Source organism: Fistularia commersonii, chromosome 8 (assembly GCF_037954325.1).
Source record: "Fistularia commersonii isolate RoL2024-O1a breed Wild chromosome 8, RoL_Fcom_v1.0, whole genome shotgun sequence".
NCBI lineage: Eukaryota > Metazoa > Chordata > Actinopteri > Syngnathiformes > Fistulariidae > Fistularia > Fistularia commersonii.
In genome coordinates this window covers 18,663,740-18,687,290 of record NC_141291.1, presented here as the reverse complement: position 1 = coordinate 18,687,290, position 23,551 = coordinate 18,663,740, and the positions used below count along the sequence as shown (strand labels likewise).

Genomic DNA, 23,551 nt, shown 5'->3' with positions numbered 1-23,551 from the left:
CGAAAACAAGTTAAAGGTGAAGAGGTGAAGACCCGACCTTCCGTTTTTGCAGTTGGGTTGAGAATGGCGAGATGGTGCATGGATAATTGATGGATGGGTGACAGAAAGATGGCGAATGGATGACGGTCTTGCGGCCGCAACAGATTCCTCATTTTGGCGGCAGAGGGTTAAAATAATTTGTGACAGGAACCTGCTCGTTGTCCATCCACAGCGCTGGAGCGGTGGACTCCGTCCCGTCAACCCCTAGATGTTCCCTGTCACATGTTCCCTGAGATCTAGCAGCGTCAGCCAAGAGTAGACCACTTCCTCCTTTCTGCGGAGACGGAGGAGTCATTTCCAGCCGCAGTGGAAAACACCCCGTGCCTCGGCACACCAGCATTTCCACAGAGCGGCCTGTCGGAGGAAAGCGGCGGTGAGGAATATGGTAACAGAAGGAAACGTCCTTGAAGAAAACCCAACTGTCATTACGGGCCGGTAGTCGGAGCAGGAGCTCTGAACCGATCAGGTTTTGGGAAATAACAGAGGAGGTTGTCAAGCGGAGATGCTTCAGGCTATCCGTCAGTGGTGGACGCGACAACTTCTGCTCTCCGATGGTGTGTGCCAACATTTACCGGTTTGGTTTTCTCACCCTACAGGACGTCCTGCAGAGGGATGGTCCATGATTACCCGGTGAGGAGGGATCCCGGACAGGGTTCCGGGATTGACCGGGTCACTCGCTGGTTCCTCGCTCTGCTTCTTCTGCTCACATTCCTGAACCTTCTCTGTCCACGTGCTTCCCTTTTCCATCTGTCTCATTGTATGGAAACAATTCATCCAAACGTCCAAAGAGATGCAGGAGAATAAACGGCATAAAACAGTTGTGGAAGCAGAGCTGGACAAGCAGGTGTGAAGCAGTCCGTTTGGATCTCTGCGACAAGGAGCCAGACCTGGGTCTGCTGCTGAGTCAGCCAAACGTCAACAGCCATTGTGTTATTAATGGCCAGACAAATTCCACATTGTCTGGAAGTGTTTGTCTCTTCATTCCCGAGCGCAGAGAATTCAGAATTCCAGCGATCTTCTTTAAAAACCTGCTTTCTCATCGGGCGGCGTTGAAAGAGACAGCAGGATCTCATTCGACGGTTGAACGCCCCTCGAATCTATGGATGGCCTATGATCTGCGCGACCAAGAGGAGCCGACGGGAACCAGAACCAGATCCGGCCGTCCATCAGCTCACCGTGGTCCAGCTGGACGGAGCCGGAAGCTGCTTTGCTGGCAGAGCTGGTTCTACCTGTGTGCTTTCTGAAGGTGTCGTCACCTTTCGGAACTGATCGGGAACCAATCGGGATGAGCCATGCAACCGAGGTCACAGCTCTCGTGCCTTACTTGTGTTATCGACGTCTTCGTTCGTGCCGGAAGTTTCTGCGTGAAAATCATCGCTGTGTCTGCACACACTCATATACTCCTATTTCATTGATGAATGGTCTTGTTTTCTTGTTTTTCATTTCATCCCAAGACCCGCCGGAGCCCCGGTTCCTTTGGTGGTCAGCCACAAGATTCAAAATAAAATGTGCAGACTAGCAGATTCTTCAGCTATCTGTGCACCAGCTGTACCAGAGCGGTTCTCACACTGGTCCCGTCCATCATTTACACACCAGGCTGCATCAAAGGTGGACAACGTGTGGTATGAAAATACACGCCTGAATCAGGCGTGGGCTTTTAAAGTGTTTCCCGCGAGATCCAACCCCGACACGTCCACGCCATAGTGCTTCTTCTGGTAAGCTAACCCACCGCTTTCTGTGGATCTGAAGGCGTGCGGATGAACCACACATTGGATAGCCGGCGGTCTGTGGATGGATGAAGGTAAGGAAGGGGGACTTTTCTTACCTCACCAAGTCGGTCATGCAGGAACCGACCACGGTCACATCGAAAGCCTCCTCCGACGCCATATTGTCGAGACACGTTTGTTATTTGTGGGTTACAGTATCTGCAAGTGGAAGATCAGGATTCAGAATGAATAGATGAACAAGGATCTCTCTGCGTTCGCTCCGCATTCACGAACCAGGACAAGCACGTCCACGTTGGACTCCTCCGGGGAATCTCAGTCTCAGTGTGTAAACCGGCGTCTCGGTGGCTTCCAAACCAGAATCGAGTCGTATTATTTATCTCCTACATTAGCATTAGCTTGACTGAATGGAGGATGAAAGTAAAAATAGAGCATTCATCACTGGCTGAGTTGGACAGGTTCCAGTCTTTGGGGATGTGGGTGTGGAGGTTTCATCGCTGAGGCGCATGAATGCTCCGCAGCCCGGCAAAGTCTTTAATTAATTCAATCCTCGGCTCGTATCGGAGCTAATGCTAGTGTGTTAATCTCTTCAAATCTCTTCCTTTGCAGTGGAGTACTTGGAAAGCCTGGCCGCTGGCTGTAGGATGGTTCACTTCTCTCCCACATCTCGCAGCATATTGTTCTCTCTCTGCAGGCATCCTAAAGCGAGCGAAGAAGCCTCCGCGCCTCCGCTGCGGGAGGCTAACCGGAGAACCGCAGAACATTGTCCGACCGTTGAGAGGAGCCTCTGAAAATTACAATCTGCGCATTAATGCGGGGTTTAATTGCACACCTGGTCATAGTTTGTGAAGACAATGTGGTTCCGCCCAGCTTTAGGATGAACGGTAAACACGTCAGAAGATAGATGGCTGGCACGTGAACGCGCCGACTAAACTAATCCAATCTAATCCCGGGGCTGTCCAGACCCACTCCTTACGTGGAAGTACCCGAGTCCAGTTGGATACTACAAGGATCCAGAACAGACGAGAGGTCGCATACAGCGGGAGGGATGGATCACTTTGTTTAAAATGGGTTTATTGGTTAATTTCGCAGCGGAGCCAATGCTAACACTGCACACTTTATCCCTCAGCACAGCTCTGCTTGCAATCAGTGACTTCCTGATGGGCAGATCTGATCCGGAGGAACTGGAGTGCTCAAAGGCACCGGAGCAGTTCCTTCTCCAGAAGCCGTTGCCGTGTCAGCGTTCTGTTGGCGTGTGCTATTCTTGCTACCACATCTGGCTAATAGCAACGACATCCTTTTGCCAGCTGCACGTCGGCGGTTCGGTTGATGTTCCTACAAACTGGGCAGGAGGTCAGGAAACTTAACTCCCACCAGACGTGAAATTCGATAAATGTATGTCTTTGATTAAAACTGCAGTTTCTGCAGGAGTGCTTCTGCAACAGAGTGGCGGCAGTTAATCTATCCTTTATTGATCCCCATGAGGAAATTGGTTCTTTGCAATGAAGCCATTATGGATGAACCATGAGCGGTAGGCTGCCAGGGGAGCAGCGAAGGCCTCAGTGTGTTGCTCAACAACACTTGAACAGACTATGAGGAGCCGGGAATCCAACCAGGATTGTTCGCTTCCAAAGACGATCGCGCGTCCGCCCGCGGCACGCCGCCCCTAAGGTTTTGAGTCGGAGTTCCTTTGACTCTGAGTTCTCCTGCAATAGAAGGAAGGGAAGTAGAAGATTCATCCACATTCATGGACGTGAATGAACAATTCCAATGGAACTACTCTGGACACTCAGACGCTCCTTTATGCCCACGGCCGTGAGACAGTACGACAGCAGTCTGGACGACTCTGAATGGCCTGAGGTGCATCTGTGCTGCTTCCACAATTACACAATCTCACTACCCTTCCCCATTCACATCATGTCCTAACTCTACTGTCTCTCTTCTCCTTGCTTGTACCAGCCAGCACACATCCTGACTATTTTTGTTTATTTATTTTATTCATTTTTGTCACTCTTTTTAAATATTGTTGTTTAGTTCTGGTTTTGTATTTTTCACCCTCACTGTTCCTTGATGTTTCCCATTGTCATCCCTGACGTTGTTGTTGATGTTGTCTGCTGTCTATTTATTCATTAATTTTTTCATCTTGCTATCTTCTGCCTCCCTATTTATATCTATTTTCATATGTCTTTCTTTTTTTTTTGACATTATAACTGATACGCTGCTGTGACAAAGGAATTTACCCTATGGGGATCAATAAAGTATATCTTATCATTTTTCCTCTTCTCCTATGGGCTGCTCTCCTCATGAGTCTCCACAGCCAATCATCTGCATCCTCTTCTCTCGCATCAACTAACTTCCTGTCCTCCATCCATAGACCTCCTCTCTGGTCTTCCTTCAGACCTCCCGCACGGCAGTTCCAACCTCAGCATCCTCCTACCCGGATCTTCACCATCCTCTGTCCAAACCATCTCAGTCTGATACACATATTTGGTGTATTGCTACAGCTAACCTTCATCCCAGTCCTCTGCAGCTCATACCTCCACCTCTCTAGATGTTCCTCCACCTTGCCTGCTCCCTGCTCTCACAACACATCACAGTGTCATCTGCACACATCACGGTCATGGAGGTTCCTGTCCAACCTCATCTGTCTGCCTGTCCATCTCAACAGCAAACAAGAAGGGGCTCAGAGCTGCTCCTGATGTCCTCCCAGCTCCACTGCGAAGTCCTCCGTCACCTCTCACCACTGTCGCACAGTCCTGTCTCACGGTTCTCCTCCGTGTGGTGCACCTGTCTAACATGCATCTCTGCCACTCCAGACTCCTCCATTATTCTCTTCTCCAACCCACAGTCTCAAGTTATGAGCGCAGTTGTCGGTCGTCGCTAACCCGGGCCCCGACCCACCCGGTATGGAAGTCATAGGTTCGATTCCCATGTCTGGTTTGACACAGGTTTTCTGTTTGGACGCCCGTCCAGACACAAGCCTCAGCTTTGAACCGCTTCACAGAGAACCCTGGGGCTGTGTTTACTCCGGTATTATAAAAAGTGCCTTATCCCTTTAAATGTAATTATGTTCACGGGTGCTGAGTTAAATATTTATTACCTACAGAACTGTCAGCAATCATCTGAGATCTTCATTTCTACATCTTTCTGGAGACTTAATCTAATTACCTGGCAGATTAAAAATATGTTCTTCAGATTACAGGAGTAAGTCTCATATCAACTGCTGTTATCAGGACAACAATAAGACTTAGCAACACACATACATACACATATATGTATATGTGTTTGTGTGTGTGTGTGTGTGTGTGTGTGTTTAAATGGACATTTAGCCCATACTCATTTTGGTTGATATGAAATATTTATTATAATAAATGTCGCCACAATAACAAGCATCTCTGACGCCTCGATGGTAATCATTAACATTTGTAACATGTTTGGATGGTAAAAGACATGGGTCAACAGTCAAGTACTTGTGCTCGACAGTAACACAAAGCTGATTCATTCACTGGAGTTTGAAAGAGTGATTCCAGTCTCACCACTTCATTGATAAATGGTGTTATATTGACATAAAACCGTTGTGCAGTGCTGATGCACCTGACGAAAATGCGCATGTAATTACATAAATATCCTAAAACTGGATTTTTGATTCGCCAATCAAATGTCATAGAGCATAAACACTATGATTTGAAGTTGTTCAGAGATGTCACAGAGTCTGCGTGTATTGCAGACAGCGAGAATAAGATCCGTTGGAGGTCCGATCGTGCCGAGATAAACTTGCAGAGAAATGCAACATGACATTTACCTTCTCCGATCAGCCGCAGCAGCAGGACTACAACATCTGGAAGACCCCGACGGTCAGGATGCATTTGATAGCTGCCCAAAGCAGGTGCCTCAAAATAAAACCATCTTTTCAACGTATGCAGAAAAAGCACATGTTTATCGATTTAAAAATAAAATAAAGAGTTACTTTCTGTCAACTTGAGCTTGTCTTGTGGCTTAAATATTACAATAAATCTGGATTTCCGTGGTCAAGGAACCGCATTCTCGTCAGGCAGCGCAACAGACACCCACAGAAGAGCAGTCTGAAGGACCCAAACAACACGAACAGGAACTTTTCAGAGCATGAAGTAAACATTAGCGTGAACGCTAGAATCATTTTGCTTCCAGTCCTCTCAGGTACTTGCATGCACATTGTGTCTTTTATTGCAATGGACAACGAGAAAGTGTTGTCTTCGGTAAAATCGGATTTTATTTACTGATAGAGTTTTTAGCATCGCTTGCTGAAGCTAACCGGCTAATGACTAGCCTGACGTCTGAACGAATTCCTCAGAAGATGTGACTTTAAAATCAGTGGTTCTGATTCTTCCACACCTCGTGGGTTCTCTGATGCAAACTGCCAACAACGATCTGCTCTAAAGTTCACCAGGATTCGACCTGGTCTCCTCCTAGTACAGACATGTGGTCTATTCCCCTCTGCACGAGTTAGTTTGGTTCACAGGCTGAAACACATCAGGTCCGGACGTGGTTCTGGGCGTTTCCCTGACACGCGGAAATGTTACGAACCGCGAACCACCTCAGCAGAAACTTCCGAGTCCACCCATGCATAAGTTAAATGGCCAGTGACTTCTATTGGGGCCTGATAGGCAGCTGCAGGACAGACAACTGTTTGTGACAAAATCTAAAGCGATACAATTTCCAACGCATTCTGCATTAGTTAGAATATAAGTATAAGTTCATCTTAAAATGCAAATAACACTGACCTAAAGGATGCAGGATATTGAGTGGGTTTGATCTCAAACTCATTGTCTTGTACGCTCGCCACGCTGACGCTATGAAATCGGACTTTTGTTTATTCACCTGTGAAAATAATTCAGTGAGCTTATATTTTGTATGGCTGCATCATCCTGAGAACCCCCATGTTCCTGGTCCATCTCCACAGAGTGGGTAAGATGAACAACATGTCCCCAGAGGTGGCCCTGCACAGGATCTCTTCGGAGCTGCGGCCCTTGCTGTGCAGCGTGGTGCGAAATGGCCGAGTGGGACTGGACTCCACAAACTGTCTGCGGGTCACGGACCTCAAAACGGGGTGAGATGCTAGTTTTTCCCCCCCCCCACCTTCCTGAACTGGAATGCCGGGGAGACGAGTGCACTCGGGGACAATCCGGTCAAATTTAATTTCACTCGTTCGAGTGCAGGGGGCAGATCGCTGACACCTGCTTCTGGAAGGACTGTTTCGATAAACTCTGTGCTGCTGGAACGTCCCTGTGGTGTAGAGCTCTTCTGCAAGCATTTAATGACCCTAGGCCAGTTTTCACCCGCCAAAGTCCATCAAACAGATGGACATTTGTTTGATTTTTAGTTTTAACACAGCGGGAATCTGTCAATGAGAAGACTTTTCTGGACAGCGTTGGTCGAGGCTTGATGTCTTGTGTGAGCAGAGGGCTGGGTGAAGGAGGACGAACTCACATGAACATCAGAAGATGCTAATGCTTGAACAAGCTTACATGGAAAGACCATAATGAGCGAGCGATGTTTCAGCCGCGGGGAGCGTTTAGCATTGAGTGCGGGAATAATTCAGCCTTTGACTCACGAAGCCCAGCTTCCCACGAGAACGTTTGATGTTTAATGGAGGAGCTGCATTGCGACTTTGGTTTTATTGGTGAGCATCATGATGAAAGCACAGGCAGCTGATTGACTGTTGCCGGTTTCGTCCCATCTTGTGTTCAGGTGTACGTCCCTGACCCCCGGGCCCTGCTGCGATCGCTTCAAACTTCACATCCCCTACGCTGGAGAAACCCTCAAGTGTAAGTGAAGAAACTGAAAACAGAAAAAAAAGTCTCCTGTCCAGGACAGTGTGACCACACTTTAGAAAACTGGATTTGAACAGATTGACAGGTCCACCTCATTACTACACATGAAGTATCCAGATGCACGGCCGTTTGAATCTTCAGCTGAGTCCATATTGTATTAATACATCTCACTGAATGATGAATGATGTAAATCTGCTGCGAAGGCATTCAGAAACAGGCTTGATGGCTGCCAGAGTTCGTCACTCTGGATTGTTAGTGCTAAACAATAATAATAATAATAATACCAATTAGAATGCATTTGGAGTGGAAATAGTGTGGTGTCTCAAAAAGACAGTAGTCAAATCTTTTGTTCAAGAACTCCTTTTCTTTTGGGCTTTTCCCTTCAGGGGTCACAATGCCTTCACAGCACATTTACTGAACGATCACATCCCCCCTCTCCATCTGACCCTATTCTCTGTATCCTCCTCTCTCACACCAACTACCTTCATATCCTCTCTCACTACGTCCATAAATCTTCTCTTCGGTCTTCCTCGAGACCTCCTGCCTGGCAGCTCCAATCCCAGCATCCGTCTACCAATATATTCACTATCCCTCCTCTGTACATGACCCAACCATCTCAGTCTGGCTTCTCTTACTTTCCCTCTAAAACATCTTTAAAGTTGTTTATTTAACTATAATAGGCATCAAGACTTTGAAAGCATGAGTATTTTCTGATGACGTTGATGGAGACACTTGAAGTGAACCAGTGGTTCGGGCGTCCAAACCAGCTGCTGGAGTTCCCTCGACGGGAACAGCTCCCAAATGTTTCCAGCGGGGCGTCACTGGCTCCCTGCTGAGTCAGCAGGCCATGCTCGGCTTTCGTGTACAGTCATCAAACCTCACTTCTGTGCGTGTGTGTTTAGAGCTCCTACAGTAAAACCAACGAGACCCGAGTCCACAGATGTTTATCGTCAACATGAAGTGGGGAGGTTGTCGGGTAAAGCGGAGATGAAGAACCACAGTTTATTCGGATATCAAAAGAAAACCTCCTCAAAACGGTCTTTTAAAGGGTCGCATACACATTGCCCTTTAAATATCTTCTCTTCAAGAAATGTTCTTACAAGTGCTCTCCAAATCCAGCCAGATGACCCTGAAAAGAACCATGAGGGCTTTTGTCAGACAACCAAATGTGAAGACAAGCCAAAGGTTTATTTTCAGCCTGATAAGAAGCGGGAGCCAAGATAGAACGGTGCAAAGGTCTCGAAAAATTTTATGATCGAGATGATTGGAGATATAAACAGCGGGAGAATGTCGGCCGGCAGATCACGGAGGTCAGACGGGCTTCAGACATCCCCGTCCTCAGGTCAAACGGGTCCACCTGGATGTTAATAAACCATCCCTGAATTGAATTTATGAAGCGAGTCAATGGTGGAAACCATAGCAACAGAGCGAGCGTTCTGCCGTTGCGTCACGTTCCCTTCCACGACACTCAAACCTGTCTTCAAATTACACGCCGTGGAAGGGGCTGCTCTGCGATAGTGACTGTCAGCGAGGCCGTGATCCTCCTCGGCCGCAGGAGTGTGTGACTGCAGTTAGGGAGACTGAACTTTCTTTCCCTGGTCTCAGGAAAAACACCAAGATGACGCCATGCGTTCGCTGGCACGCCGGCTCTCTGTATTCTAAAGCTGGCTGCTAGCTAAACATGCCGAGCGCTTATATCATGATACGAGAGCCTTGATCGACAGCCGCAAACTATATTTGAGTTTCCGTGCGGCGGCGCGACAGATTTCTCTTGCTTTCGCGTCAACGGCGGCAGCCAGTTCCTCCTACCTGCGGTGTTGTTGATCCACACAGAGCCGTGCAGCAGCACGCCCTGCAGGCAGCAGGCCAACAATATTCTGCTTTCCCGAAATGCGTCTGCTGTTTGAGGAGCGGCTGATTCATCCAGTCACCTGCATGGACAGAAGCTCGAATCTAACCGTCCAGTGGGGAAGAAGTTCAGCGGAGGTGCCGCCAGGAAGACGCCGCAGATTTTGATCTGTTATGAGAATACGCAGAAAAGGTTGTTGATTCTGCGCCGGGACGGCGCAGCCCACCCTGTCTTTACGCCGCCACAGGTTCGGCAGTCTTTAATTCACGGCGTCACGAAGGCTGCGACTTGGGATAAACACAAAACAGGCCGCCGGCGTTCCCTGGCGTCATGTGACCTCTCTGCAGCCACGCTACTGGTCGCCGCTCTCTGTTGTGACTCGGCCCGAGGAGGAATGTTTGTGTAATCAGGGCTGCAGGGCTGCCCTGCCTCTGTGTCCCCCACCGTGCAGGCTGGCGCTGCTAAACAACGAGCTGCGCTCTCAGTTGTTGGATAGATTTCTTTTGGCAACTGCGTGCATGTGTGCGTGCACGTGCATGCCCACATACCTACGTGTGGGAGAGTCTGTCTATAAGGCCTACATTTGCACCTGAGGGGCCACCAGAGCCACGCGTTGCCGCTGACACATCGAGCACTTCCTGTCTGTTGGACGGACTCTTCCTCACTGGAAACTTACTTCCATATTTGCTGCCGTCTGATGGCACAGAAAAGAAGAAGGAGAAGACTTGCAGCACAAAAAATAGAATTGTGAAATATAATATCGGCGTCATGTGATCTGTGCCCTCGGTGAGGACGTCCGTTTACCAATTAACGGCGACGGTAATTTTGATATTGAGTCTCAGGCACAGCCAAATACTCCGTTACTTCTCTGCGACAGGGTCCAGGTCCTAACCTTTGTCCCCGGTTGCGAAAACACATCTCACCTTTTCAGAAGAGCGGATGTAGATCTTCTAGGTCGGGTCTCGTGGCCCCGCCATTCTGCTGACAATGACCCCTCTCCCTCTCCTGTTCCAGGGGATATTATCTTCAATGCACGATACCCAGAATTGCCACCGGACTTTATTTTTGGAGAAGATGCCGAGTTTCTCCCAGAGCCTTCACAACTACCTGTAAGTATCCGAGCGCTCCGCGGATGACCAGCACGTGCTATTCTGCTAGTCCGTGGCGAAGGCGGAGGTGTTGTCCTCGGTTCTGACCCGGGATCCGGCCTCGGAGGTCCAAACTGCGCACACCAGCGAGTGAGGGACAAGTGCGGCCAAAGTTGGAGGGCCTGAGAGCATTGACCCGCACAGAACAGTCACATCCCGTCATGTCTGATGAGACTTTGAACCTTCTGCCACGAGTGGGGAGCCGGGAGGGCTCTTTATAAATATCAGTTGTTTTTAACTTAACGGTCTCTGGCGGGAGTTTGATTGTGCAGTCCTGGAGTTCCTGAGAACTTGCTGAGATCCGCGGCCTTCTCAGAGAGGAAATAGTTTGAATACTTTAAAGGCCACATGTGCACCTTGGGTTAAAAGTGCACTTTTTCAGATGTTTTGGTCCGAGGCTGGATTAGGTGCCGGGGTTGCCATCGAGTCCCTAGAGACGAAGAATGCGGACGAAACGACCGTCCGGTCGGCTCGGGCTTCGGCCTGAAGGCCCCTCTGTCTCCACAACAATCCGCTCTGTTTGCAGAGCTGGATTGCGTGTGCGTGTGTGACCTCACACACCTCGTGTTGTTCTTCCCTTCCCTCCGAGCCGTGTGTGTTTAAGCCCTCAGTCGCCGGCCCAGGTGTACGGACGCTTCCTCGTTGCCGTGGGTGCCGTCCGGGGCTATTTCTGTCGCGGGCTAGCACGGAGCAGCTAAATTCCCCTTGTTGTGTCAGAGTCTGGGAGAGGAGAGCGGAGGATTGCTCACCGTCTCATAAATCCAGCTGTGCACATAAGGGGAAGTACCGCCGTGCAGCCAGTGCTTGGCAGCCCCTCCTGTGTTTATTTTCTCGCTTATACTGTGTTTTTCTCTTCATACTTTAGTAATTTTCCTGCCTCTGTTTTTGCCAGCGACCCTCCTCCCATGCTCACTCCTCTCTTTTCCTGTAAGTTTTCAGTAAGTACGTCCCCCTCTTGCTCTTTAAAACCCTGAATTCCCAGCAAATTGTTAAATTTCCCCCCATATCTCCTGGGACGGCTCTTCAAAAGAATGTATAAAAAGGAGCTGCTTGTTTGCAGGCTGTTTCTTCCCCTTCGAGTACTTACAGTAAAGTCTGACCCACTTGTCCATTAACAAAATGATCGGTTAAGATTCCAGTCCTTCTCGTGATAAACTCGGACGTTTGAAGAGAGGGACCCGTCCAACATAACGGGGCAAACATTAGGCTAATTTCAGTCCCGCCCGAGTTCTTGATGTCTCGGCGACACGCCGCAGTTGTTTACGGCGGTCCCAGGGTATCATTAGCGGCCCGCTTTGTCCAGCTGTTGCAGATGTTGAGCCCGGTTGTTGTCTGCTACGCAAACCAGGACAAAATGGGGTCTGAAAACAAAGGACAGATGGGACCTCTGAGGAGAGCCCAACAGACCTGGAAAATGGACTTGTTTAGTTTGAATTGTCCACCGCAGGATGAGCAGCTTTGGGTTCTAGCAGCTGTTGAACAGTTTAACACGGGCAGAAGAATCCTTCACCATCTCCCGTCCTGTGAGCAACGTTGAAGATCACAGTTAGCGTAGCCAGCGTCGAAGCAACATTCTGGATGCTCCTGAGCAGACCCCTGACGTCTGCGAGCGCAGACTCAGTGCCAGACAAAAAGTCATCTCACGGTGAAGTTCAAGGAACATGTCGCTGGAGAATCCATGTCGTTCATCCCCTTTCCTTCACGACCTTCTGTGAGCTGGAGTCCACGGAGCCCCTTCGAATCCAGACATTGGCGGTCCATCGGTCCGTCTCACAGTATTGTTTTTGTAGTTTGAATATTTGTCGTCTCTGCCATGTTTCTTCTCACCGTACCTGCAAAGACCTCGGTACCCCCGGAGGTCTGTCTTTGCTTTTCGAAATTGGGAAAAGGGAAAACGATGTCCAAGTCCACTCTGTTGTTGCAGACGGTTTGATTGAATGGAGGTACCCTGCTCCCAAGTTTAACACTAACCTTCTGAAATAATCTTTAAACTAGATGAATAGATAAACTATCTTTGCCCTCCCCCTCCCCCACGTGATCCGCTTTGTATACACACACACACACCCTGTGGAGGAACGATCAAGTATCCTCCGCATCTCTGAAAGTTGTGAAAGGATGACATAATTGGGCCATGGTGGCCGAGTGAAACGTCAGGAGAAAGTCGAGTAGGAACACCCGTCACATTATCGACTCTCGCTGGATCTTCTGATACACTCCACCTCATCTATCCATCACAGCCTTCAGTCAAACATTTGATCCCGAGAATCAGGCCGCCTCTGGTCGCAGTTGTCGAGTTCCTCAGCAGCTGCTCATGATGATAATACATTTGTTTATAAAGTGCTCCCCATAAAAGTTCTGCAAAAACCAGGAAGCCTTTGCCCTGCACTGGGTAAGGAAAGTGGATCAGACGAAGTATGTCTGATCAAGCCTCTTTGTTCCTCCTCCGGTGCCGCAACTTGCCTGCCCCCCTGCCCTCTTGTTTGTGCAGAGCCTGTGATTTGTCAGGTTTCGACTTGTCTGACGGTGCAAAGCAAGCACTCAACATTTGGGGAGTTCCCCGCCGTGCCTCAGCCTTTTCTGTGTGTGTTTAACTGAGGCTCTAAGGGTTGGCCTGCAAGTCCTCCCCAGGCCCAGAACCGACCGAGTACCTGCCCATTCAGCAGGGAGCCTCTGAGACAGGCACTGGAATATCCAGCTGAGATGGCCCGCTCTGCATCTTGCGCTTCTCCAAGTCCACACAATTTGCCGCATCCGAACGAATTAGTGACAGCATGAGTGGTCGTTTGTACTGATGGACATTAACAGCCTGAAAGGAAGGGTTCATAAGCCTAATAGACCTGTTTGTTTTCCTCTCCAATGACCAACAGCTGTAATGATGGTCAGGTTAACCCCCAGCCTTTAGTGTCATCTGACTGGAATAATGTTCTTATAGTTCCACATGGCAGTTGAAATAGGGCAGGTTTCCTTTCAAACCTGTAGTAAATGTCATTGGGCTGGAAGAAATGCTTCTGTGGACTGAGACCAATCGCGTACATCGAGGACCAATAGATCCCCCCTCCCCCCTGTAAACTGAGGGACGGTCAGAACATTGAACCGTGGTGATGTCGTTGGCGAGCACTTGTTTGACGCCAGCTCCATCTTCACTTCCAGTGTTCTTCACTGTGACTTCTGATCCGAAGAGCGGCGGCATCAGGACGTTTGTCCCTGAGCGTCCCTGTCGGGAAACGACGACTAATCTCAGGCCATCGTCGGTGTCCTGTCATCGGGTTCCCCTCGAATCTTCTTCAAGAAACATCGTTAATGCTCCTCAGAAGGTGCCGTGTTGTACAAGGTTGAGACATTGTTTGCCATTTCAACTTCAGGACAACTCCCAGTAGGAACATGGAGTGGAAAGCCAATCGAAGCCTTTTCCCGTCGAGGAAAAGGAAACCTTTCCGAGGACGTACTACCCCCGGCGGTCCTGAATGCCAGGCATCGATGAGTGCTTCCTATCTACCTCTGCAGCTCGTCCCCTGTTCCCGCTCTAACAATGGACCTCAGATGGCCCGTAAAGCAGAATTATGTCAACCTGGGCATGGCGTACCAGCCGCTACCCTGCTTCCTTCCTGCTTCAGGGAGTAATGTGTTCCAGCTTTTATTGGCGTTTATTATTGGCAACACTCACTGACAGGTCTGGGAAAGCTTTTAGTGGGCAGCCTATTGTTTGCAGCTAGAGATGGTTGATAAAAACCGCTTTGGCAATTCCTAAACACCAGCCGAAGGATGGAAGAACATGGGCTGGCCGGGCGCCAGGCCATGCATGCGACAGTGGTCGCCATGGATGCGACAGCAGTTGCCATGGACGCGCGACGGCCCCGGGCTACGACGTCTCCGGGCCGGAAGTCGCTCTAAAAGTGCGGAGAGAGTCAACAAGTTGTACTGTGTTGGACACAAACTGCGCAAATCGCAGTTAAAAACAGGGGGCTGAGAATGCCAAATGTCTTCAACACATGACAAGAGCAATTTAGCATGATCTTAGACTTGGCGCTCTCCGGGGGCGAAACAGGGTGTGAGCCCACACTTGAATTAGAGACTAACAGAGATTAATTTAATACTTGGGAGTTTTTTAATGCCTTACACTTTCAAGTCTACAGCGATTTATTGGATCAGCTTGCCAGCATCTATAAAAATCACATTAAATACGTAAAAACAAATATCTTCTCTTGGCCTATATAATTATCTTGCCTTTTCAGATGCCAGCCCCTCTCTTATTGGCCAAAGATAATTATTGGATCGAAGATGGTACAGACGGATGGCACAGGAAGACATAATTCTGTCAACTTGGGTCTATTTAGTGTGAAGATGCCCAATTTAGGTGCACATTTTGTTTTTAAAGGAAAACCCTTATCCTCGACAAATATCCAGTAGACCCCATAGACTTGTTGCTCAAACGTGAACCCTCTCTCCCCGACCGCGACTGATCCTTCAACAAATCGAAGACCGAATCAGCCTTTTTTCGGGTCAGACCTTCCGCTTCGTCATCCAGCCGGGTCTTCTCGGTCCGTGCCGATGTCCTCTCCTCGCGGCTACAGCTCCGCGGTGTCTTTCAAATGTCGGACCAACCAGATGTTTTGTAAGTAAACATAGCGAGTCGCTCAAATCAGCAGGAAATCCCCGAAGATAAAACAAGAAGCAATCGGCGCGAGGTGACCCAAGAAGGCAATCGTTGCCTTGTGACGAAAGGGACAACGGGTCGACGTCCCCGGCAGTCTGCGAAGGCAGGAGTTCTGTCCTCAGATTTATGTTCTACCCAGACTTGTCGTGATCGGTTGCTGTTGTTTCTGGTCTGTCCTTATGCTCTTGAGCCCCAGACTCGTGGGTTCTCTTCTGATGGCGAAGTGGACCCACTGTAGGCCCTGTCTGCTCCAGAAAATGACGCAGACCTTTGGAAGAAACCTTTTGAAGAACATCATGACAGTGTGGTGGAAGTGCCAGGAGAAGAGTGTTGTTCTCGAACTGTGTCTCAGAATTGGAGTGTAGGAGTGTAGAGTTGGACTGAACCAGCTGCCACTGTTGTTGTTGTTGTTGTTGTTCATGGCCTGAGTTACATTTTAAGAAAGAAACACCAAACTGCTTCAAACCAGCAAGAAGTCAATGTTTTAATGTTCTCTGGAAACACAAGCCTGGTCCTACCAGGGCACGTTCTCGATAATATTTGAACATTGTATACATATATATATATATATCTACACATACACACACATCTGGTCTTTTACTTTTTTAGTTACAGTCGCCAGAACACTAGAACACCGCTAGAGAAATTAATCCTAGTGCTAATCCAATATATTTTTAAATATGCAGTTCGAACATTTATTGAAATAAATCTTAATATCTCGCGCTAATATGATTATGGATCGCTTTGTACTTGTTTTTTTTTTTTTTTTCTTTCTGTATTTGTTTTGTTTTTCAAAGAGGAGGATGTCGTTTTATGTATCGGAGGTGTCGGGGTTTATCACCAGCCAAGTTCCGACTAAATCATGTGACACATGTTAAACCGGTGCGTTGTGACAAAGTAATTGGATTAGGAGGTCCAGGATGAGCCGGTGCTGTGGAGGGCAACGATTTCTACCCCCTGTGGATTTAAGCCCTGAGACGTTTTCCTCCCATCCGGAGTGATGCGGAGGGCAGGAGGGAGGATTCTCTTCCATCAGCTCATCGGGTGAAATCTCAGCTCTCAAACGGCGGGGACGGATTCATCTGCGTGTTTCAGAACTGTACATTTTCCAAAGGGCTTATCCGTTTCATGAAAAAAACAACCTCAGATTTGTTTTGGCGCCGGCAGCCTTCAGCAGAGCGTATAAAATCAATTCGGGGAAGAGTCTCGCTCGTCTTCACACGCGCACATTGCGACACATGGACATTGGTTTTTGGCTCAGTGCTCTTCACTCTTCACAACGTTCCCCTGCACGTCGGACCAACGGTTCTCTGCAGCGTCAGAGCGCTACCTTGTTAACCCGACGTCAGAACAGTCAGTACAGCGCCTAGAGAATCAGCACATCGTTCTGTTGTTTGCCAAAGCTGTGAGCGTCCGCCCGCTCCGGCGACGTGGGCTGCGCAAATGTTTGTCCGTTGGTCGGTCATCCTTTCCTTTCCGCTCGTATCTCAGGAGGGCCCGAAAAGGACGGCGGTCCAGGTTGGCCCCAGAAGGCCCGGACAGGTTCGATCTCTCGGATCTCTGATCCGAACGGATCGGAGGAGTGGAGTCGGGATCCGCTGACAGAGGGGCTGGCCGGCTCTTAGACTCGTATCAACGCCGTGGGATTTCACTGTTTCTATTTTTTAATGATTCTCAAGTTTCCCGTCTAGATCTGTGCCAAGATTCTCCCGTGAACAGAATTCCTTGAGGTGTGTCTGAATAACTGAGGTGCAGTCATGAGTCCGAGGTGTAATTACGGCGCTTGTCTGGCTTTTCCGATAATCCGCGGACGGATCTGAACGTGGGTCGACGTGAAACTACTCCCCTTTACTCCAGGACGGTCTCCCAGGAGGTCTGCTGCTGCTCGACATCAGTTGCTTCACGCCGTGACCTCATCTGTGTTTGCAGTTGTTGTTCATTAGAACCCAATAAAAACAATCCAGAGGAGAGCAGCCTTTCTTTTCCCTGCCTCAGATTAGACTCTTCAGCTCTCCCAATAGTTTTTCCTTCCTCTTGTCCCGTTTCTAAAGCTTCCTCCTCCTCTTCCTCCCCCTCCTTGAAGTTCCACTGATATTCTGTGTCACAACCCTGACACAGCACTTCCTCCGTTTCAGCCCGCCGCTGCTGCCGCTCCAGGCTGCTGACTGCCTGTTTTGGACAAAGCCCATCCTTGTTTGCGTTGCCCGCTCATTTCGGGAATCCCGGCGTTGCTGGTAACCGCCAGTGGATCGGGGCGATGAGGTCACCGTCTCTGTTTAGCCTGTCCTCGCCGTTGCGAGTGTTGCGAGTCTCTCTAGAACAATGGAAGCTTTCTCCGCGGGGCCGATGGGGGCCGACAGACAGTCGGCCGTGGAGACGTGTTCCGGCAAGCCAAGACATCCCGCTTTGACACCTAAATATGTCACGGGGCGACAAATTCGGGTGCTCGCAGCTGCTCCGAACGTACCTTCCATCCTGCAGACATTGGGAAAGAGCTCTGATTCATCCAGTCCGTAAACTGACCTCGGTTTGACTCGCACGCATCAGCAGGGCAGGCACAATGATGAACACAAGTTTCACATTTGCGCGGTATTGCAGTTATGTCATTGGGCTAGCTTAGCTTATTGTTTGTCGAATCCCAGTTTGAGTCCGTCAGCTGTTTCGCCATCAGGAGGAGCCGGGGAAAGGAACCACTTTCACTTTTACAGGCTCAGCGGCTGAATCATCCCCAAACACGAGACACACATTGTCCTTGTTATTATACATTTCTTCACTTTATGGAAAAACACTTTCCCCTGGTAAACATTCGCTCCTCGCATCCCTCCAGAGTCTCACTTTGAAGGTCCAAAGTCAACTCTGCAGATCAATTGGCTGTTAGTTTATCTTTGTTTTGTTGTTGTTCCGCTCCGGTCGTTACTTGTATGCCGTACGACTCCATCGGACCAGGCTTGTGACTTTCTCTGACAAAGCTGAGCCGCCCTTAGAGCCGCATCTTCCCGCTTCTTCGTATTTGCACCAATGGTGCCGCATGTTTGGTTGGACTAGCGCTGCAGGAGGTCGGGCTGACACACACTTGAGTGGAATTGGGTACATGTGTCTGAATTTCCATGATCCTAGAAAATCGAATGATGGATCAATGAGAACGCTTTTGGTTTCAGCCTGATTCCTTGCACCCTCAGCCAGCCAGAAGGAGGCTCCCTCACTTTAGTTAGTCACTTGAAGGTACTTTGGATCCTCAGGAGATTTAACACTTGAACTATGTGTCAAAAGTGTCAGCCACTGATCCCTGGCTTCTTCCTTTTCTCCTTTTCGTACTGATTCAGCTCCGCACACACACACACACACACACACACACACACACACACACATGCAGATGTAGTTCCGAAACTCTTGAATTTGAAAGTGAACTTTTAAATCCAGCTCTTGGTCTTTGCATGTTTCATTCCTGGAGAACAGGTCCCTGCTGACCCCGCTCGTACCTCCGGCCCACATCAGGTTGTCTCTCCAGTCATCTCCATGATGTAGCCTTCACCTCTGGCAGTAGCTGTTGTCGTATCATTGTATTGTTTCTCTTCCTGAGAACTGACCAGAAGTGGAGGAGGAAATGGCTCCAGTTTTGTCATGTTACAGAGCCGTGAAGTGCTCGTGTAAATAAGCCCTCCCGCTGAGATTTATTGCTTTTGGCCGCCGATTAAAACCTACTCGGGTTGGAAACATTGAGTTTTTCTCCTCGGGTTTTCTCATGAACCCATGATCATTCACGGGGCGTTTGGCCCTCATGTCCGTCTGAGTATCTTGCCGGGGAGAGCGGGCGGCCGTCAAATCCAAAGGTCGACGGTTCGAGTCCCGGCTCCTCGTGTCTGCGTACTGTAGTGTCCTTGGACAACACACTGAACTCCCAGTTGCTCCCAATGGTCTGGTTAACCTTCTCCAGGCAGATGTTGCAGATTTGCGACAGCCAAATATCAGATTTTTCCTGCAACTACAACTTAATTTGAGCCTGAGAGGGTTAACGCCAGTGCATGAGTGTGGGAATGCGATCCGGTGTGAAGCTCTTTTGGATTCCAAGGCGATGAAAGCTCTCTTGAGACCATTTCCAGTCTAACGCAGTCCCAATGTTTGCTTGTGTGTCTTCTCTGGACCTCAGCACCTGGTCCAGTGGGATGCCGGGAACCCGGAGTGCTTGCTTCAGCTGGTAAAGGAGCTGATCCAGCAGTACCACCTCTACCAGTGCCAGCGCCTCCGGGAAAGCTCCCGGCTGCTGTTTGAGTACGACAGCCTCCTGGAAGATCCCAACTACGGTCGCAACATGGAGATCTACGCCGGACACAAGAACAGCTGGGTAAGGAGACGGAGATCAGTACAAGGTGCACGTCCTATCACAAAGTCCACGGCACAAAGGTTACCTCAGCTCCGATTTTTTTTCATAATCAAACTGGCAGAGCGGCAACGGAAAGAAACAAAGCCTGAAGTCTTTAAGTCAGACGTTTTTAGGTGGTTTGGTTCTGGACTTGCCTCCATGCATCATCCTGGTGTCCAGTGGGCGTCTGCAGGACAGGAAACATTGAAGTGAATACAATGCAAGCTGAGGAGTTCTAAGGAACAGGAACAGATTTAGAAAATGAGTTGTTTAGATTTCCACGGAAGCCTCTTTTAAAGGTGACCTTCCCAGGAGACCTTGGTCTGCTATGAAGCAAGTCAGTCATTCCTCACTCTGAAGAGATGGTTGTTTTTGAACAGCAAAATGTAAATATCAATGAAGAATTATCCATCACATGATCTCCTTTGTGGTGTGTGTGTGTGTGTGTGTGTGTGTGTGTGTGTGTGTGTGTGTGTGTGTGTGTGTGTGTGTGTGTGTGTGTGCGTGCGCGAGCGGACATCCATTCCTGCATCCTGAACATCTCATAGTTGTAAAATGTTCCTCCTGAATGTGAATCGTCTTGTCTTTCAGACAGGAGAGTTTTCAGCCCGTTTCCTTCTCAAACTTCCCGTGGACTTCAGCAATATTCCTGTGTATCTGCTCAAGGTAAGCAAGCAGACGCCTCCTCACACCTCGGAGCTGGTGAACCCTTCACACACACACCTTCATGGGCAGCTGTTTGCTGCAAATGTGTCTGTATGCTGGTTGGATGGCATGTATTTGATAGGAAGATGGTTTATCATGGGTTATTCAAATAAAGACTGCAAGCATGTGTGTGTGTTTGCACATGTGTGCATATGAGTGTATGCATGCGCGCGTGTGTGTGTGTGTGTGTGTGTGCGTGCCTGTGCGCGCTGTCTCTGGTCTTGGGGCTGCAAGTTGACTAATCAGCAAGCCGTCACTCCTGATCTGCTCTGAGCTGTGTGGTGTCTGCAGGCAGCTTCGCCCAGCCTCCCTCTCTCTTTCCCTTTCCCCTCTCCATCCCTCTCTCTCCCTGTCTCTCTCTGTCTCTCTTTCCATCTCTCTGTCTTTTTCTCACCCCCTCCCCGGAGGCCTTGGCTCTCTGGCCTTTTCCACCACAGGCTGTGTTTGTGAAGGGAAATGATGGTAAACATAAGGGAAACAGCCTCCATCATCATCATCAGCCTGGTCCTCCTCGTCCTCACGTCAGCCGCCGTCCCCCCTGTCTCCGACCCGGAGCGCCGGGCCAGGCCGACTCTCATCCGGCCGTATTTTCGAGACGCCCCTCCAATCTCAGACCGGAGAGGAGGGTTTTTTCCGCGTCTTCTGCCGGGAGTTCGAGTCCCAGCCCCGACGTCGACCTCTCTGCCGAACCCCGATCCGAGCGCGCTGACCCCTGTTGGCCGCAGCCGGTACTGCTTGTGCGTGTACCCAGCGTGTCGCGTTGGCGTGCCGGTGCGGGTTCATCGGACGGATCCCGGCCACGGGCGAAAGTTCAGCCGTCGTGCCGTCTCGCAGACGGTCCAGCCGACATCCCTGGAGAGTAATAACATCAGCCCACACCTTGTCCACCCACACACTCAGGGAAAGGGGATTAGACGGCACGGGCGGCCGGTCCAACCTGGACGCCGACGTCTCCCTCTCTCTCTCCGATGATCTTTCACTTCTTATCTTCCCTCAGCACTCCTGCATGATGTCACTCTACCCCGAGCGATTTCGACCTTTCTGCAGGACAACTGGCGTTCTCCTACTTTGGATGCAGGGAAAAGGGCTTCGCCGCCGTGTTAGGATGTTTGTTTGTCTGGTTTTGCCGCTCTTGCTTTGAAACCCCTCCTTTTGTCCGCGTCTGATCCTGCAGCGAGGGGGGGAGGGCGCGCCTTCTCCCGCTTGTGTCCGCATGGCGGAAGCAGACAGCTCTGGGGTGTGACCTCCTCATTTTTCTCAGCCCCTCCCCAACATGGCCGCCTTTGTCGCGGGGGCCGGGCCGCTTCCACCCTCCAATCACAAGCGGCCCCCGGCTCTCCTTTTGTTCGCTCGCTCGGCTCAGGTTCTGTGCCAAGTCCTGGGATTACCTGTGTGCCTACCTGAGCCTGTGTCTGCACCTGTGTGACACACCTTCTGACGCATAGAAGGTCTTAACTCAACGCCGGCCGCTTTGCACCACCATATATTGAGTTCAGCGCCAGCAGCTAAGAGGCTAGCTGACGTTCATCGAGATGACAGCTAGCTCCGACCGAGCTGAGATCACACAGACTTACCGCTTCGGGACTCATCGTGAAAACTAGAGTGGAGCACACGAGCGGGATCTTGGCTGTCAGAACCAGAGTGGTCGAGATCCACCGGGCCGCCGGTCAGATACAGCTCGGGCCGTGGAGACCTTCATGTGAACCCGGGGCGGGACCCTAACGCTGGAGATCAGGTCTAAGCCACTGCCCCGTGGACGGCAGAGCTGCACAGTCGGCTGCTGGTAACAATATGATCGCTAAAATTACAGTCCTAATAGATGTATCGGTGTCGCATGACGAGACGGAAAGCACTTCCTCTCCGAGCTGAGCGGCCTAGTCTTTGGCTACAGCTCCATCGGTAGCTCCTTCAGCAGGTCAGAATCAGAATCAGTCCTCGAGCGCCAATTGGGGGGGGGGACACGGGTTCGCAGCATCAAAGTTGGGAACATGTGAACATCAAGAGAAAAATTAAAAAAAAAAAATTAAAGAAGAAAATCAGAATTTTATATATATATATATATATATATGTGTATATATACCGTAATTTCCGGGCAATTAGCCGCGACGTTTTTCACGTAAACAACAATGCGGCTAATATATGGACTTTTGGGGGGGGGGCTAACAAGCTTCACGCCACTAAAACATTTATCCTCGTCACATCGGACCGATGAAACGACCGGGAAATTCTGAGTCCGTTCAACTCCGACACCGAGGAAGACAACTTTGACGGTTTTAGTGCGCAGGAGGAAGACCGAGATAGCGATCGGCTAGCCGATGCGGCTTATATTGAGGTGCGCTCAATAGTCCGGAAATTACGGTACATACATACATACATACATACATATATATATATATATATGTGTGTCTGTGTGTCTGTATGTGTGTGTGTGTGTGTATATATGAATAAATTACTTTACGAAATTGTGCAAAATGTTGGTACAAAATCGCTCTAAATTTTTATAATAAATATAACATGAGCAGCATTAATTACACTCAGTGGGATAGGGGGAATTGAGGAGTTGGACAAAGGTTGCCCTTCTCCTCCGGGTTTTGCAGGCGGGGCAGCCGAATTTGAGACCAGAGGGGAGCCACTTTTAAGCCGGGTGTAGGATGTCGGACTGATCTGCCAGGATCTTTTTGGCAGTTTTTAATATTCGAGTGTGGTTAAAGCAAGTGAGAGGACTGAGGGACTGGCCGATTACTTTGGAGCAGACCAAGGCGGTGCGCTCCGGGCGATTCCTGTCTTGTTGGTCTCAGTTAGCATTTAGCATTTAAGCTGCACACTGTGGTCACCGTGGTCGACAGCTCGGAGCACGGCCCACGTGTTCATCTGGGGGATTTCCGGGTGAAGCTGCCCGAATCCACTAAGACAACCTCCGCCTCTCCTCCACTTAGGTTTTGACTGGTATATTCATGATTATATTTGTTCATTTGTGTACACGAAACACAAGTTTGTTTGCTGTCCTCAACCAGCAGTAATTGGTAATAGATTACTCCCTCCAGGAAGGTGTTTCTCTGCAAAGAGAATAAAAGGTGCCAGGCACGTCTTATGTGTGTGCTAAGTGAGTTGGCAGTGATTTGAGTGAACCTCCCATCAGGTCTAGAGTTGTCCTTGCTGGAGGAGGAGGGTGGGTTTGGCAGCGAGGCAGAAATGTGTTCAGACACGGGTACCTCCACGCCGCTTGTGAATGCTGAGATGTGGAGGACGACCATTACCTGCA

The 23,551-nt window shown here is 49.6% G+C and overlaps 2 protein-coding genes across 8 annotated transcripts in view; one reads left to right on the top strand and one right to left on the bottom strand.

The window, feature by feature from the left end:
• The window catches only part of rbks (ribokinase), a 28,343-nt gene extending 17,046 nt beyond the window's left edge, over nt 1-11,297 (bottom strand). Inside the window, exons 1-5 of one of the 7 annotated variants that reach the window (XM_086151523.1) lie at nt 10,530-11,297; nt 10,346-10,427; nt 10,004-10,116; nt 9,383-9,590; nt 1,865-1,964 (exon numbers count right to left, since the gene is read on the bottom strand). In XM_086151523.1, the coding sequence (XP_086007649.1) occupies nt 1,865-1,926 (62 nt within the window). In that variant the 5' untranslated portion in view covers nt 1,927-1,964; nt 9,383-9,590; nt 10,004-10,116; nt 10,346-10,427; nt 10,530-11,297. Of the gene's footprint in view, nt 1-1,864; nt 1,965-2,039; nt 2,373-5,565; nt 7,475-9,382; nt 10,231-10,345; nt 10,428-10,529 lie in introns of those variants that run through there. The other 6 variants (XM_086151522.1, XM_086151528.1, XM_086151524.1 and 3 more) reach the window with 6 other exon arrangements.
• Nucleotides 5,846-23,551, top strand: part of babam2 (BRISC and BRCA1 A complex member 2) — a 44,405-nt gene continuing 26,699 nt past the window's right edge. Inside the window, exons 1-6 of the mRNA XM_086151520.1 lie at nt 5,846-5,939; nt 6,703-6,849; nt 7,491-7,567; nt 10,437-10,531; nt 19,372-19,566; nt 20,176-20,250. Coding sequence (XP_086007646.1) covers nt 6,713-6,849; nt 7,491-7,567; nt 10,437-10,531; nt 19,372-19,566; nt 20,176-20,250 — 579 coding nt within the window. The 5' untranslated portion in view covers nt 5,846-5,939; nt 6,703-6,712. The remainder of the gene's footprint in view (nt 5,940-6,702; nt 6,850-7,490; nt 7,568-10,436; nt 10,532-19,371; nt 19,567-20,175; nt 20,251-23,551) is intronic.